The sequence below is a fragment of the Rhipicephalus microplus genome, chromosome 1 (genome assembly GCF_043290135.1).
Source record: "Rhipicephalus microplus isolate Deutch F79 chromosome 1, USDA_Rmic, whole genome shotgun sequence".
Lineage (NCBI taxonomy): Eukaryota > Metazoa > Arthropoda > Arachnida > Ixodida > Ixodidae > Rhipicephalus > Rhipicephalus microplus.
The window spans coordinates 278,736,620-278,753,673 of NC_134700.1; the positions used below are offsets into that span (position 1 = coordinate 278,736,620).

The following is a 17,054-nucleotide window of genomic DNA, read 5'->3' on the forward strand; positions in this document are numbered from 1 at the left end:
TATACAGTCACGCATACAGACCCACGCATGATTCGAACTTGCGTACATATACAAGCACACATACAAACGCACGCACGACTATACATATAGTATGATTTCCCTCCCCATAGAAGAAGAAGAATAAAAATTCTGGCTAGACTGCTGCGGGCACACCGCGACACATCTGTTAGTGATAAGAGATGCATGTGCTTTATTAGCCAAAATGCTACTTGCGTGTTTACAGTCCCCTTGCCATGCATGTTACACCCGTTGGTGATTAGGAGATGAAAATATTAGCCGTGACAATTCCACTCGCACGTATATACCCCTCGCTTTGAGTAACATTAGAGTGTTTTCGAATAGGGGCCCAAAAGTTTAGGGCCCCAACGCTTTTTGCGTATGCACACTTTGGGTCAAGCAGGTGCGAAGAGTTTTCGAATATATACGAGAACTTTTCGCGCATGCTTGCCGTACACCATATTATTGGGTGTACGGCACTTTGGACACTTACTGGATTCTTGGTCGCTCTAGTGTTGGCCGAGTGCCATCGCTTCAGTGGGTGCCGTCAAGTTTGTCTGACGAATAGATTTTGGGGCAAACTTTGGGACTCCCGCTAAATTCAGGAAATAGCGTCCCCAACGCAAAACTCAAATCCGGTTTGAGTTTTTCGCATGCGTTCTGGCCTGTCTTTGGAGCCCCTAACGCTATTTCTTTGGGACCCTAACTTTTGCGGCCCCTAATCGAGAACTCCCTACTGCCGTTGCGTCATGAGTTCAGCCACATGCAGCCGTCTTTCAAACTCTACCGCAAAAACTTCGAAAGACGACGTCCGCGAAAATGTTTGAGTTTCCCAGCGATATTGCTGCACGAGCGCTAAAAAATTGGTGAAAGGCACGGTGGTTGTTTTATGATACATTTCCACTGAGCGTAATGCACGAAATACCAACGACAAAGAAAACGGGACATCCTACATTGGAATGTCGTAACAATTAGCACAAATAAAAAAATTGCAGATCGGCAGTAGTACAACGAGGTACCAACAGCTCCTTCCAATGCAATTAGGATGTGGGCGCCGCTATCCGATTCTAGCCGCAACAGCAAAAAGTGGCAGCCATTACAGCGTAGACCGCATAGGGGGTTGGTTCCCTATGCGTAGCCAGGGGGGGTTAAAAGTTTAATCCCATCCATTCCAAGATCATTCTTCGATTTTGCATGTGCTTAGATATATACGCGAACATATACAAAAACAAGCACGAACATGCATAAAGATTTGTAAAATTCGCCCCTTATAAGTCTTTTTTCATACTACGCCCCCGACCTATATGTACAGTAATGACATTGTACACTAAACAGTCTAAGCCTTCAGATACTGCAGATCATCGAGCCACGGCCATGGAGATTCACAAGATCCTCCACCACTAGGGTCGTCAGGAGTCCGGCCCCTTACGAAGGCGGCGCCCTACAGCAAAGTGGGCGCCACCCATGCAAGCGGCCGCAGTTGCTGGGCCGGCCTACGCGGGGAGCAGCTGCACTGCAATCGTTGACGCCTTTCGTGCGGTAGGGAGACGTTCAAAAATAAACGCCGCTTTCTTCCTTATTGCGCCCTTGATTCGTCGTCCCGCGCTCACGCATAACTCGCACTGAAGCTGGGAGCAGTGAACCCACCCTTTTTGCGAAGAAGCGAAATGTAGCACTTGCTCGGCTAGGGCCAAAATTTACCCAGCATATCGTTATACTACATCGTTACACTGCCTATAGCTGTTGGTTGTGTCTTGAGCTCGAGTCAATGCGAGCATCACGTCTCCCGGCTGCTTATCAAGGCTGCACGTTTATCGACACGATTGATATGTGGGGTTTAACGTTCCAAAACTACCATTTGATTGTAAGAGACGCCGTAGTGGAGGGCTCCGGAAAATTCGAGCACCCGAATCTGAGCACACGGGCCTACAGCATTTTCGCCTCCTTGGGAAATGCAGCCGCCGCAGCCGGGATACACGCGCAAAGTATAAAGCAAGGCCGTAACGAGAATTTTTTTCAAGGGGTGTTAATGTGTAGAAACAGCTAACATTGGCTAAAGTTAAAGGTTGGAAACATTACGAAGGGTGCCATAACCCCCTCAACTCCAACCTAGTTACGTCCCTGAAGATGCACACCGATGCAGAAATGACAGTGTGTTGCTTACCAGCTTGAATCGCAAACCACCAAGGTATCTTGCTGAGATGGAACTGGAGAGCTTGTTCACTGTATGTGATATTGTACATAAGCTTCTGTGTTGTGCGCATCACTCGTTTGTTTGTCCGCGTTTTAAATGCGAACGCATTTCTTAGTCGGGCTATGTCAGGCGCCCGTCGGGATGCGTCCACCGTCCTCTCCCATAGCAACAGCTGCGGGCGCGCGCACCCTTAGCAGCCCGAGCCAGTGGAGTGAAATGCCAATAGAGACGCGATGATAGCGCCGTCTGGATTGCAATGGCAGCTGTACAATGTTTGAAAAATTACTATTTTACTGACAACTATTTTACTGCACTTCTATAGCTGAAGATGTCGTAACACCTTATTGACAGTAATTGGCAAACTTTCTGTGTGTAATATCAACGTATCCGCCTGCCTTTCACGAGCAGCTGGTGCGGCTGGACTGTTTGTTTTTGAGTTCGCTCCGCCAGCTTAAGTGGGTCACTTTCCAATATTCCACGCGTTCGCACTATTTGTGCTTATAAATGCTTAAAGTTAATTGTGAAGCAGTTTTTATGCGTAATATTTTCAAGTGTAACAAAAATCGTATAAAAAAAAGGGCTTAGATGGCGTTGCGTTTGCCGTCCCCGGCGATGCGCTGTCGTCGTTTCGATGGTAGCGACGCATCACAGTGAGGAAGAGAAGCTCGCAACATGCCACGGACATGTGGCAGCTTGGGCTAGTTGGTATAGCATGACGGTAGCTGTAGCGCGAAAACAAAACGACGGCACAGAGAGAAGAAAGACACGAAGGACACGAGTTCTCGCGCTATAACTATCGTCAAGCCACGGGCATAGAGTTTCCTAATATACACTAGAGGGAACTGTGGCGCTAGTGTCTATGGGAGCTGCAACGCACGGCGCTTCAGCGAGCTCGGGAATGATGGGTAGCATACACAGATTTGTCTAATATTTGTACTTCTGGCCTGCTTTTGGCTTCGTGTGTCTTGGAGCTGTTTTCTCACGAAAGAAATATTAGCAAATGTTCAGCGGTAGCGCTTCTTCATCTTATTTTTTTAGACTTACCTTTCAAAATCGGGTCACAAAGTTCAAAAGGGTTGAATCTTTCTTTCAAACAAAACCGAAACACAGAAATTAAACGAAGCCCGAAGTACGATTCACCACCTGCAAGTACGAAGACTAGGCAAATGTGTGTACTACCCATCATTCCCATATTCGCTGAACGATTGCAGCGCCAGAGTCCCCTCTAGTTAATTTCAGGAAACTCTATGGCCACGGGCCTGGCCGAGCCCCCACCATGTCACGCTTCGGCGTCGGCAGCTGTCGGCAACAGCTGCGGGCGCGCGCGCTTATCCTCGCCCCTAGCAACCAGAACCCTCACCTCCTTGGCTTGCACGTGACTTGCCGCCGCCTCAATGCAGTGCGTTCAAACCGCATTTGTAGCGTTTGTGCTGTCAGAGTTTGTGTAGCGTTTTTTTAACCGAGTACGCTAACTATTACAGCTAGAAATGCATATCGCGTTTCCCGCAACGGAAAAACGCCACGTGCGGCGAACGGCGCTATTGGCTGCACGGTGTAAGAAAAAAATCACAGCACATCTACGAAGTGAATGATGACGGACAAACGGAAGGATGGACGCACGGAAGTATGGATACACGAACGCACGACAGATGGACGGACGCATGGGCGAGCGCAGGGACGGACGGTCGCATGGACGAACACAGGGATGGACAGATGGACGCACAGATGGACGCACGAGAGGACGAACGCATGGACGCAAGAACGGGTGCACGAATGGACAGACGCACGGATGGACGGATGGACCCCTGGGCACGGATTTACGGAATCAAGAACAAAAAGACGGACCAAAGCACGGACGGACTTACGCACGCTTTGCCCCACTCATCTTCATTGATAACTCCATGGATATGCTGTTATTTTTATTATTTGTCATACGACAAGTAACGTCCTCTATTGTATCGTACTATTTGCATATTTCAGCGTATATGGATTTCGTTATATATACAAGCACCGCCCTCTACGGCCGGTTCAAAAACTAACGAGAGGTGGCTATATACGATTACGACGGGTTGCTCACCTATTTCCTTCTACTCTTTAATCCCTCCTTCCCCCTCCCCTATAAGGCACTGCGGCGTGTCGCCTATAGGCAGACAGAAATTAGGTGCCTTCTTCCTTTTCCTTACGAACCACTAACCAACGCTCAGCCCAAGCCTTCGGGAGCTTCGGCCCTAAAGAAATAAAGAAAACATTCTTCTAACACTGGGTTCTCGCGTCGAAACACTGTCATGGGCGCTAAGCAATGTATTCGCATTTCTCACGATTCCGTTCAGGGAGGTGCAGGCATTTTCTAAACTTTGCGTTGCTCTTCTCGATGTATCTTGTACTCATTTGCAGTGGCTTCACTGCAGATCAGTTGTGTAACGCAAATAAGCATATACAATGCGTTAAGGACTGAAGGTGAAAAAAAAAAAAAACGGTAATATGCACGAGCGTACTGCGTAAGCTTTTCGTGCCTTCATTAAGTATGCCTTGGAACAAAGGCGCCACATAATCTTTATAACATGTGGTAATTTTCTTAAGCCTTCTTTTGCCTATATTATTTTTATTATGGCATAACAAATAGCCTCACGGCAATACGAAGGCGTATTGCGGTGAAGGTATAGGTGTTTGCGATTATGGAATGAGACGGTCACGTTGTAGCGACAATGAACAATACAGTGAATAAATTGTTAGTTATAGGGTGAAATTATCATTGGACAAACCTTACTTCCAGAAAAGCACACAGAACACACAGTGTAACGACGTTTCGATTTGCGGAATAAGAGCATCTCGTACATTTCAGAGTTATGGCTGGTGTTCCTGAATGTACAACGTCATTACATGCTCGCCTAACTGCGCACAGTGAGATTGGAGCCAGCATTATTTCACTGTTGAATCAGCTATGATGTTAGAAAAATTCCGTTTGACAACTCAAGCATTTTTCAACTGGGAAAAAATTGTCACCAGGAATAGTACATGTGCACATGTACAGCACTCACGGATAGAAACGCGAAATTTAGGATTATTTAATGCTTGTACTTTCGCTTTCAGAGTCTATATATCATGTCATATCGGCGTCATTTTGACTCGAACACCCAAATCAGAGTCAATATCCCATTTAGCGACCAGTTGTTCAACCACATGCCTCGAGTATCTCGAATCATTATACCAAAAAAGTACTCTACAGACGCCGTTATTAGGACTGCACGTTTATGGTAACTAAACAAGAAAGTTAAAAAGGTTTCTTAGCTGATACAAGAAAATTCAAGTCCTTTTTGATGCTCATTTCAAGGCGCAAAGACAAAGCCTGACTCACGACCCCGAAAGAAGTGTCGTCTGCACACAACGCTAAATGTTCGTCTGCTACAGAGAGCATACTCTCGTTACCATGTCCCTTCGTTGGAATAGCGAAGTAATGTGCACTTAATTGAAAAAGCAAAATGCTTTCAAATAGCCGACATCGGGACAGATTTGTTTTTAATTAAAACAATAAAAACGGTTCTTACCAACGGTAGCGCTAAAATATTATTCGAACAAGAAACAGACGACGCGTTCCTGGGTTCACCTGCTAAGACCACTTCGGCGCTCTCACCGCTTCACAGAGTTTCCCTGTTGTCGCGCCGCAATCACGCTTGACTGAGAATGTCACAGAGCTCCTTAAGCGTAAGTGGTACTTTATTATAGCCTCCTTAACCACTTTGTTGATTGCTTTCTAGGCATTTTAAAGTGATACAGAGCCAGCACCACCTCTTTTTTTTTTTCCTTCTGAAGAAATAGGTGCTATATATGATGGCACTCGTTGAAGCGCACACGCTTGATTTGTTTTCAGGGATCGTCTAGTTTAGACTACGATGGAAGGGATATCAACGAGGAACTAAGGCGATTGCAACGAAAGACTTTGGAAAATGTGGAACAAGTCGAGATGGAAGTAAGATTGGACAAGGTAAGATTGAAACTAAATGGCCACTTTGTTTGAACAAAGGAGATTATTAAACATTGCGTCGCGCTTTTTTTTACAGCTCAAGATGGAAAGAGGTAAGAGGTATTTTAGAGGTTCGGATAAGCCGCTTCCCCAACTACTTCAATTTGCTATTCGCCTGAATGTTTTCAGAACTTATAGAGAAGAAGACGACTTACGACAGTTTTCCAATGACACCAAAAGAAGCTGATAACGCGATTGCGACGCCGGAACAAACGCTGAAGGAATGTAAGTGCCTAAAGAAAACGAAATCATAGCTATTTGCAGTACGGGGAGTTTGCTTGCCCAAGTCAGTACAAATGTGATATCACAACAACAACAACAACAACAACAACAACAATAATAATAATAATAATAATAATAATAATAATAATAATAATAATAATAATAATAATAATAATACCCCGTTCTTCTTGGTACAGGCGCTATTGCCGAGGAGGCGAAGGTTTCAAAACTGGAGGGTGAGCTGTACGAAGCTCTTCTGTCCTGCAAGCTTTTCAGACAGTAAGTAGCAATTCCTCTGCATGCATAAATATGGCAGTACATTCGAACTACGCCTATAAAACTGTTATTCGAGCCAGGAGTTGGTATAGAGGTGTACCAGGCAGTCAATAAAGAACCGGGCACACTATTCACTGCACCACGGTCACTTTTTTTTCCTTTAGAAGTTTTAGCAGGCTTTAAAAACGCGTCTTTTATATCTACCACTGCGTTTTCACGGTGCTCCAGGTAAATACATGATCTACATCACGACCATGACATTCACGATTAATTCCATCAACACGTCGTTTCTATATATAGTGAATAATCTACGGCTTGGACGTAACTCCACGTTCGCGTATGCGCTCTGGCTCTTCCCGAGAAAAAAAAAATGGCAGAATATCCTCGGAGTGCATGATGGAGAGTGGGGCGAAGCAACATTCCGTCCATGTGTGCGTCTGTGTGGCCGCCCGTGCGTCCATCCGCCTGTCCATGCGTCTGTTCGTGCGTCCGCGCGTCCATCTGTGCGTCCGTCCCTGATTTCGTCCATGCATCCGCTCCTGCGTCCGTCCATGCGTCCATCCGTCCGTGCAGCCATCCGTGCGTCCGTCCATACATTTGTCAGTGTGTCCGTTCGTCCACCTATTCAACACTCCAAGTACCACCATCTCACATCTTTTCATGATATATTCCTCATATAGAAGCACCGCCATCCAGCGGACATTCCAAGGACTGAACGAGAGGAGGCACACGCACACTTTCTTACGGCTTGCGCTTCGTGTCTACTTCCCACCTTTGACCACCTCGAGTTCATGGTATATTGGCACCCGGCAATGCAGTTTACGAGATCTGATGGTAACGCCACAACACGCAGCCTAGCGAGTAGGCGCAGCAAAAACGAGTCTTCCAATGAGTTGCCTATAGCGAGAACACCCAGCAAAATTGGACGTGCATATCATTTTCTTTTTTAGTTGTGAGCAGAGGGTTCACGACTGATTATATAAGCGCCCAGGAAGCGTTCTTTGAAAGCGTCCCAAAAAGGGCACTGACGCTTAAGCGTGTCTCTGTGTTCTGCGAGTTTTTCATTTTCTTAGTATCCCTGGCGGTCGGTACCAACAATGCTGAGGCGTCCCAAAAATGCTTCGTCACGACCTCTGGTCCACTTTCGGGTGCCTATACTAATTGATTGATATGTGAGGTTTAACGTCCCAAAACCACCATATGATTATGAGAGACGCCGTAGTGGAGGGCTCCGGAAATTTCGACCCCCTGGTGTTCTTTAACGTGCACCCAAATCTGAGCACACGGGCCAACAACATTTCCGCCTCCATCGGAGGGTGCCTATACTAGTTCACTGTATTCATGGCACTGCGGCCCAACGCTCGCTAAACCTTTCTAAAACCAAGGAGGTTACGCCCAGCGAGTATGACGTAGCAACCCTTTCTTGTCAGATAGTGCTCAATGTACATGCCAATCACTGCGAAAGGGGAATGAGAGACAGAGAATTCGGCTTTTAGTTAACGCGCACGCTGCGAATTTTTTATTGTTCAACAACGCACAGAAGAAATCTTCCCCCGGCACCACTTTGGAGGTCAAAATGTAAGACTGGTTACACACTACTATTACGACTTCAAGAACGAACGGGTGCCGCTATAAGGAGCTTCGCACCTAAAATCATGGCTGGCCAAGAGGGAACACACAACTGTCAATCTAACACAACCCACGTTGCGTTTTCCTCTAGTTGGGCAGTGGCGTTCAATCTAACAAGCCACGGGTATAGGCGATCTTAGCCAAGGAGCTCATCGCGGGACGTGTCTATGGCCCTTCTAGCCACCGAAACATGTTATCAGTAGACCGACGCTTCGACTCGTTCAAGCTCGATAGTGAATGAGCTTTTGTCGATTAAAACTCTTGTTAGTTCAGTGATAAACATTCTTATGCTTGAAAAAAAAATACTACGGATGATTGAAAGCGTACACAGGTCATTTTGCTTTAGTCAGTTTTTTTCTCCATTCCAAGCACTCGTGCACTCGTTCATCAGCCAGCGTGTCGAGTTTCCTTTTTCTGGACTTGTATTTACCCTCTTGCTCCCTTGTTATTGTCACTGAAGTATCAAGACAAACTTTTTAGCAAACAGTTCTTCTGCCCCACGGTGAATGCTAAATCACTAGTTCGCTATCGTGTCCATGGCCACAGTAATCAAACTTTATGAAGTCTTCACCTGCAAGCAAGTCCAGCGACAATTCCGCGACTATGTGGCTTTGCATGCCTATTGGACTTTTAAATCTCAGGCTTTGTTGCAAGTTGTTCCACAACAACAAAGTTGTGCACAAGTGTATTGACAGCTGATATTGAATTGTAAACAAGGTTTCCTCTATTTTAAACTTCTTGAGGGCGTTCCTAAGGGCGCTTCTTCAGGGCATTCTACGTACGCTGTCACATACGCTGACACCTGTAAAATCTTTTTTGATGTTGCTCGTGTAGTCAAAACGAAATTCCAGTCTGCTCGCTGTACGTTTGCTCCTTCTTGAATGCCCTCCACTACAGCTTGGGTTGTCTGATTGATTGATTGATTTGTGGGGTTTAACATCCCGAAACCATCATATGATTATGAGAGACGCCGTATGGAGGGCTTCGGAAATTTCGATTACCTGGGTTCTTTAACATGCACCCGAATCTGAGCACACGGGCCTACGACATTTCCGCCTCCATCAGAAATGCAGCCGCCGCAGCGCGGATTCGATCCCGCCGGGTCAGCAGCCAAGTGCCTTAGCCCCTAGGCCACCGCGGCGGGGCTTGGGTGGTGTCTGATGAAAAGTACGATGGGTCTCGTCACCCAGTCTGGAAGCGTTAACAATACACAAAGAAATAGCCGTGGTTGCCACAACATAGTCGTAGTATCTACAACAGTGAGACACGCAAAACACTCCTTGGATCGCCCCTCACAGTCTATTCTCTCACCGTGGAACCCACGCACAAAGTAAAGCAGCGCAGATCACAAAGTGGAAGCGACCGACAATATCAACAAAGAAATGCAAGATTAGGTTTTTTTTTTTTTAGGGGCAAAGCTTCTTACGCTGTGGCTCAGTCCCTTTATTGTAGTAGCCACCCCTTACTTCTCGCAATCTTCACTACATGGCGCTGCACTGTCGCAGCATTTAGCAGCATCATTGCAGCATGGTAGTATATAAGTGTTCTGTGATTGCAGTACGTGGAGTGATCACTAGAAGCGTGGAGGCGCGCATTGCGTCAAAGTCCCCGGAAAAAAATCTAAATTAGCACCATTCGTGTCAATGTACACGCCCCTCTCCCCTCGCATGCATAGCAGATGGTAAACGACTCTAGTTGACTGGATGTAGGAAAGGCGAAACCTAGAAGTAGTTACTGCGCAACTACGGAAGCGAAAAAACAAGGACAGCTTCCGTAGTTACACAGTAACTACGTCTACATTGCGCTGTTCCTAGATTCAGTTAAGTTCTACCAACTTGTCCAAGTTTCCACGCTTCATAACTCTAGTTGAGGGGCTGTATGGCTCCTGGCCGCAAAGATGGGCGTGTGCTCATCTGTCTTTTAGAGTTAATATGGGCGCTGCTCGAGGTTTTAGGCGATGCACCGAAAGAGTGATTGAGAAAGAAAAAAAAAGAAAAGTAACGTCAAATACGACGATGTGACATGTATATAAGCAAGTGGCACGTGGTGGCAAAAAACATCACCGCAAGCACGCGATACTCAACGCGATAGCCCACCGTTTTCGTGCAGACGCGCTTAGCGTTGACGCTCTCGATGGCAGCGCCACTGGTGTCTATGTAAACTCGGCAGTTCTAGAAATCTGCAGCATGACGCACTAGCTTTTGTGAAGGTAGCGCAAACGCCATATTGTTTGTTCAGTTTCGAGAGCGCGCGCTCCTCTAACAGACGCCACCGGCGTACCCTTTCAGCATACCCGAGGCACGGCCGCTCGATGAACACACGGCGCAGCAGTGCCCGAGCTGCCCAAGCGTCTGGCACATCCAGTGCACCCGTGTGCTTTCGCATTCGTAGTTTCCTGGTGTACACTCAGAGGCGCTGCTGTGGTTGCTGGGAGAGGAAGTAGAGGCGAAGGGGAGCGGTTGGCGGTACTTCAGCTTTTTTCAGAGACTTTACGTTGCATGTGGTTCAGTTTGATAGAAGTTTCATAGAATGGCGGATGGACGGACGGACGGACGGACGGACGGAGAGAGAGACAGACAGACAGACAGACAGACAGACAGACAGACAGACAGACAGACAGACAGACAGACAGGCAGACAGACAGACAGACAGACAGACAGACGCTCCACCCCACTCATCCATGGATACGCTGTAATTTTTATCCCGTGCAGCTTACAATCAACAACAGTCAAGAACCCTTGACTGTTGAACGATGATGGCGTTGCAAAGCCAGGTTATTGCTTCCTCCATCACGATGTCCTTTCAGGCGAACTCAATCTCTGCTGGCGGAAGCGACTCAACTGGCCGCAGTCGTGGAGCAACTGGCTGAGACTGACTCGGATACCGATGACACGGTGTCCACCCGCACAAGCTGCGGTACGTAAAAAAATTAGTCATGTAACCAGAATACATTTTAGTTTAAGCTCAGTAGTACGTCCTGGCAGACCTATAGTTGGTTCATTGCTGTTAAACATTCTTAAACTGCGCGAAATGCCCAAGACACGAAGCAAACACGAGTGCAGCTCGTGTTCTATGTGCGTGTGTTTTTTTAAGTTGAGGCGCGGTGTAAGGTGTTATGTATATTTATCTAATACCCGTGACACACGGGAAAAAGTAAAGTACTTTGAAGTAAACCCCTTTTGTCGCCTAAGGGGACCATTTGCAGAAAGGAGTGGTGCTGATGACACACGGCACCGGACTACTGCTTTAGGCGGTGCCTCAAAAGAACGCTGCAGAAAAAATGGCGCTGTTTGTGGAAGCAGCAAGATTGGAAATATTAAAAAGAATCTGCGCTTGTACATCACATTCAGCGACGCCGGAGAAAAAAACCGTTTTTTTTTTATTGTCTGGTGGCTTATAATGTGCATACCTGTAATTTTCTTTCGCTTTTTTTTTTGCGTTTTTAGCAGCAACTTAAGTTCGTCTGGCAACTATGAACAGTCGGTGTTTTGCTGTTTTTGTATTTTGTCGTGCTTTTTACATGGCTGCGTCCAGCTGGGTCAGTGACGACGTGTCGCGTTTCGTCGTGGTCCTGCGATTTCTCAGCGCAGAGACAGAGATAAAGCAACAGTTGAGGTGGGCCTGACTCTTGTCGCCCACACAGCAACTGCCGCTGCCAACCCTAACATGATCGTGCTAGTGACGTAATGCAGGCATTTGAGAGTATGGACAGACTATAGGCCTTCACTTTTTAACAAATCACACTGCTGCTGAAAATGAAAAAAAATTTTCTCAGCACAAAAAAAAAATACTGACAGGGCACCACAGTGTTGCGACACGTTTTCTTCTATTGATAAATTATACACACTGTATGCGAGAGTACTCCCTTCCTGCCAGAAAAGTAGATGCGGGATCTGCTTTTGCGAAAAGGATCTTGGCCGGAAAGGAGTTACTCCTTTGTCGTGTGTCACTGCGCCCGAACGCCTTTCCGAAAGATGTCCCCTTGTCTAAAGGACTTCAGGGTGCCCGTGTGTCAGGGGCATTATACTGATGGGGTGGGGTTCAAAACCTCGAAGTTTTTCAATTTTGTATGTGTTGCATATGTGCATCTTTTTTTTTGCACATACACGCACGCATACAAACACGTGCTCGCACATATATTAAGATGAACCCCCTCCCCCCATCAAAAGTTTCTCGCAAAAGCCTAGGCAGCAAGATTACTCGTAACGGGAGACGCCGGCTCGCAATCCTAAATGCCATTTCACACATGTATACATATACCAGAACTCAGTGCCGTTAGTGCGTAAATATCATCCGACATTCCAAGAAGAGGGGGGTCAACTGCCCCCCCCCTCCATTCCGCCTCCTTTCGGAAGCTCATGATGATCATACTTCCCTTCTTCCGTATGCGTTTCAGCACATTATCCACCGAGATTAATTATATTGTTACGGGAAAAATACACACTCGAAGGAGTAGAGTCAGATATACTTCCAAATGGTTAAGCGAGCAGCACCACCGATACTGATCATCCCGATGTCACTGGTACGTAGAAGTATATATATTTCATAAGTAACAGGTTAGTGATGACGGTTAGTGATGCATTAGTTTATGATGTATAGTGACGCGGTTAGTGAGGTACCGTCCTTTCTCGTCTTTTTTGCGCCTTGTATGAGTCGGTATTTTTGCACAATGGTTTCTTTCTGATTGAGTCCGCTTTTGATGCAGACTCACGGGAATAACTCAAGAAAGTTACTGCTCCGCCAAGTTCTGCGGAAGATAAAGGACAATGCGAGGAGGTAACTTGTGCACGTATACTCTTCTATTTACAATCAGTAGTTCATGGTTCATGCTAGTGTAGTGCTGGTTGAGCATGGTCTTAAAATGCTGTTGATCAGTAGTAATATCTGGGGTTTTACGTGTCAAAACCACGATATTCATGATTATGAGGGATGCCATATAGGAGGAATTCGGACATTTTAACTAAATCAGGCGTTCTCCGGGGGAGGGGAGGCCGCGTTGTTTGATCCACCCCATTTTTTGCACCATAAAAAATTAAAAAAAAACATAGCAAGAACAGTGGGCGGGGAGGGGTCGTTAACGGCGGAGTTGCTTTCTTATAATGACTTGGAGCGGCCGAACACACGAGGGTAGAGTTTCCCTACTACAGTAGAAGGTCTCAAAAAGCGGTATCACCTCGTATGTCCAGAAATTTTGCGTCATGAAAACAACTAGCAAAACCTATTTCTCTCAAAAGAATTCGCGCATGTCTTCCTGGTACACGCGAAGGGACGGGACGGCGCAGCTGGCTGCCGGGAAAGCGCGGGACGAAGTTTCGCTTGAGACGAACTGAAAACTTAATGCCAAAGTAAAGCCAAAGTACGCAGAACGACAGGAACGTGTTACTGGATTTTATTTTTTCGACAGGAACGCCAAAACGTTTCTAGCCTTTTTTACGTCTTTGTTGCCTTTAATAACTTTAATAACCGCTGCTTTAGCCGCGTGCCTTCGGCCAGCAGTAAGTATTGATTACCGTGTCACCACGACTGCGGTTTCCCGCGCGGCGGTTGCAAAAAACGGTAGTTCCGTTTTCAATTTGTACGTACAAACCGAGTCGTTTTTAGACGCGAAGCAGCCCTTTGACTCACGAGTGTAACGCCGTACGCACGTGCGTCCGTACGAACGCCCCGCAACGCGTTCTCCTCGCCGTGGATGTTGAAACGGTGAAAGTAAGTCACGCCCATGGTCACGACGCAGCTGGGTGTTCACATCACGCTCTCCTCGCAGGTGCGCGCTAATGTCCCTGTCTTCTTCACCCGTAGCACCCTCGCCACTACCGACTCCTTCTCCCGCTCGCAACTAACTTCTCTCTCGCTACACCCTCCCCACCGCCCGCAACGCTCGACCACACTTTCACGAAACCCAACTCGCCACACGTGTCTCTGCGTCTCAAACGAACGTTTACTGGAGTAAACGCTACGCTGAGTTTCGCTTCAAATCGTTCTTCCAGCACCAGCGTCGACATCCGTTTCAACCGGGTCAACGCCATGCGCACCGCTGTTGCGTCGCATTCTATCAGGGTTCCTTTCAAAGAGATGGTCCATATATTTTTCTAGTTTCGGTCATTCATTTCTGTTGTTTCGTTCTTGCGTTCTGGCCGCACTGAGAAAGAAGTCTCTTAGATTTCCTAAGCCAATGTACTTCATTTTTTTTTTTCTCATTGAAAACTACGTATTAGACTGTCGAGCAAAAGGCGTGAATATATATGCCATCACGAGTCGAGGGAACTTCGCCTAAGTGTCGTCACCTGCATTTTCTCGCTTACGAGACGTTTCCTCGTGTGAAGAGAGGTGCTCTCGGTTTTGAAAGGGCAATTTACTAAATACGAGATACAGCTTCCACGCCCGGTTTGGGATAACCCTCACGCGAATCCAGACCGTTTATAGAACATCGCAACCATGTCATGCGACTCGTTTTTAATCCAAACTGGAGCGCAGTGCCGTCAACGAAAGGGCACCAGTAGCAGAAAAGAGACCCAGTTTCGTCACGTCAACACAACGTGCTCATTTTCCTCTGGCACAGGAGAGAACTCAACGAAATGGGAGAATAAAGCATATGTCGCTAAAGCTCCCCTTCCCGGGGGCATGGTAACGGGACTTTTGGATTTCTTCTGGGATGTCCAATAATGAACAGATCTGAAAACTTTTAGTAAAGCCCTTCTGAGACGCCAATTTGGATCTTCTAGCGGTTAACCAATACTGGCAACAATGCCTGGTATTGGGCCCATGAAACTTAATAAGATGGATTTATCTCGGGAGCTCCTTCAATGTATAATAGAGAAATATTCTCCAGTAATGTTTTCTTGTTGATTATGAGGCAAGACTAGCAGTACCGAATGTGCAATGCACGTTGTCACTTTAGTCTTTCAGTATCGCCAATTAGAATATTTCCCACAGAATATTCACGAAAAGTGACTGCTGAACACTTAACTAGGTACAGTTTAGTTCATTTCAAAATAGAGTATCATCAACAGACAGTACAAAGGTGGTAAATGAATATGTGTCACTATGATCACAATGGAATTTTACAACCCACAATATTAAAATGATTGGCACACCTAATAGCGAGATCGGTCAAATTTGACCTTATTAAGTCCAACATGCATACAAAATTATAAAGTGTTTGCTTGCATTTCGTGCTCAGCAAAATTCACCTTTTACGCCAGTATGAAGCACACCTACGTTCACCAGTGCAATGTCATAACGACCCTGCTACAGCAGAAGCACTCTCTTCATTACTGGATATATGTTATAATAGCTGATTACTTCATATACCACCATCACATTAATGAAACAAAGGAACATCACCAAATGAATGTACCGTATTGTGTTACATTGAATCGCCATCATAGTATGCCAGTTTAAGTTGGTACAAAGACCACAAGCACGAATTGAGATGGGTTTGTAAGCTGCCCAAAAGAAATGTTTCAGTAAAACACCCAAAGTTACATTAGTTCTACTTCCGTGTGATTAGGCCTCAAGTATGTCAGCATTTCTTAAATGTTCTAAACTTCTTTCACTATTCATCGCAAGTGAAATAAAAAAAATCACGTTTAAGAGCCTAAATCAAAACTATACTTCAACAGTAAGCAAAAGTTTACTGTGAAGTGGCTGAAACGTTTCCAAATAAGTGAAAACTGACTTTGACTATGAGCTAAGCTGGCAAGACCATTCTTGTGCTATGTAGACCTAGTGACTGCACAAAACCATCCTACCTAACATGTAGGCAATGGCCGTAATAAAGCAGCACTGACCCGCCCCCCCCCCCCCCCCCCCAATCGTCATTATGCCATTTCATAGAATCACGCATGCAGTGAAAACACCTACAGAATGTTCCAGACTTTTCAGGCACATGATATCTAGGCATGAAGTGCAAAAATATGATCCTGGTGAAAGGGAGACAAATATGCGTGCCATAAAAATGTGGGTAGGTATGCTACCTTTATATTCCTGCACCAAACGATGATGTCATAGATTTTTAGGGCGTCTAAAAGGTCCTACGTAGCTTTTATTCCCTAAAAATGAAGTACATTGTAATCTTTGCGTCATAGACCTAGCGTTATGTTTCAGAAAATCTCATTCTAGCCAATATCACAAAACCAAAAATAAATTTTGAAATTTAGTCCTGAGCTGCTAAGCTCAGGACCACACAATAAACTCTGGGCGATCCAACAGGACATGGAAGCTGTGGAGAGACATGGTCTCTCGGCCGACTCTCAGGCAAGTACCCAGCCCGGTAACCTGCAGGGGGTTGATAAAAGTTGTTCACTCACTCACTTCGAAATTTTTTCTCACGCACAGAGATTTTGGAATGAAATTTAAAAATGAAGCTTTAACCTTGATTTTCTCTGCTAATAATGAACTTATGATAGTGAAACATTTGACATTATGTCCTTAAAATGCAGTTTGTCAATCTAAACCTAGACACTGTTTCTGTTATGTCCCTCTAAATATATCTTGGTCAAGGTGCTCCGTTAATGTTAACAAGTGGTTTTTGTGTTACAGGTTAAGTCAACCTCTTCACATCAAGACACCATTTAAAACTGAGTTTAAAGCGAAGATACACTTTGGTATCAAGAAATACCAATTGAATTATTTGCAGCAGACGGGCTGTTTGCAGTTTACACAACCAAAATAATAAAGTTCATTGTCAGCACACACACATGCCTACTTATTTTG

General features: G+C 45.8%; 1 protein-coding gene across 2 annotated transcripts; it reads left to right on the plus strand.

Moving 5' to 3' along the window:
* Positions 1-5,768: 5,768 nt before the first annotated feature.
* On the plus strand, positions 5,769-17,035 carry LOC119188259 (uncharacterized). 2 transcript variants are annotated; one of them, XR_012895403.1, is made up of 8 exons: positions 5,769-5,893; positions 6,060-6,173; positions 6,250-6,265; positions 6,342-6,437; positions 6,632-6,713; positions 11,146-11,255; positions 13,045-13,115; positions 16,881-17,035. XR_012895403.1 is itself a non-coding variant. In XM_075895821.1 (7 exons), exons 1-7 carry the CDS (start codon positions 5,873-5,875, stop codon positions 16,883-16,885), a joined length of 444 nt encoding a protein of 147 aa, XP_075751936.1. In that variant the 5' UTR covers positions 5,769-5,872; the 3' UTR covers positions 16,886-17,035. The 2 variants fall into 2 exon arrangements, 1 of the variants encoding a protein (XP_075751936.1); XM_075895821.1 differs by lacking the exon at positions 13,045-13,115.
* The last annotated feature ends 19 nt before the right edge of the window (positions 17,036-17,054 follow it).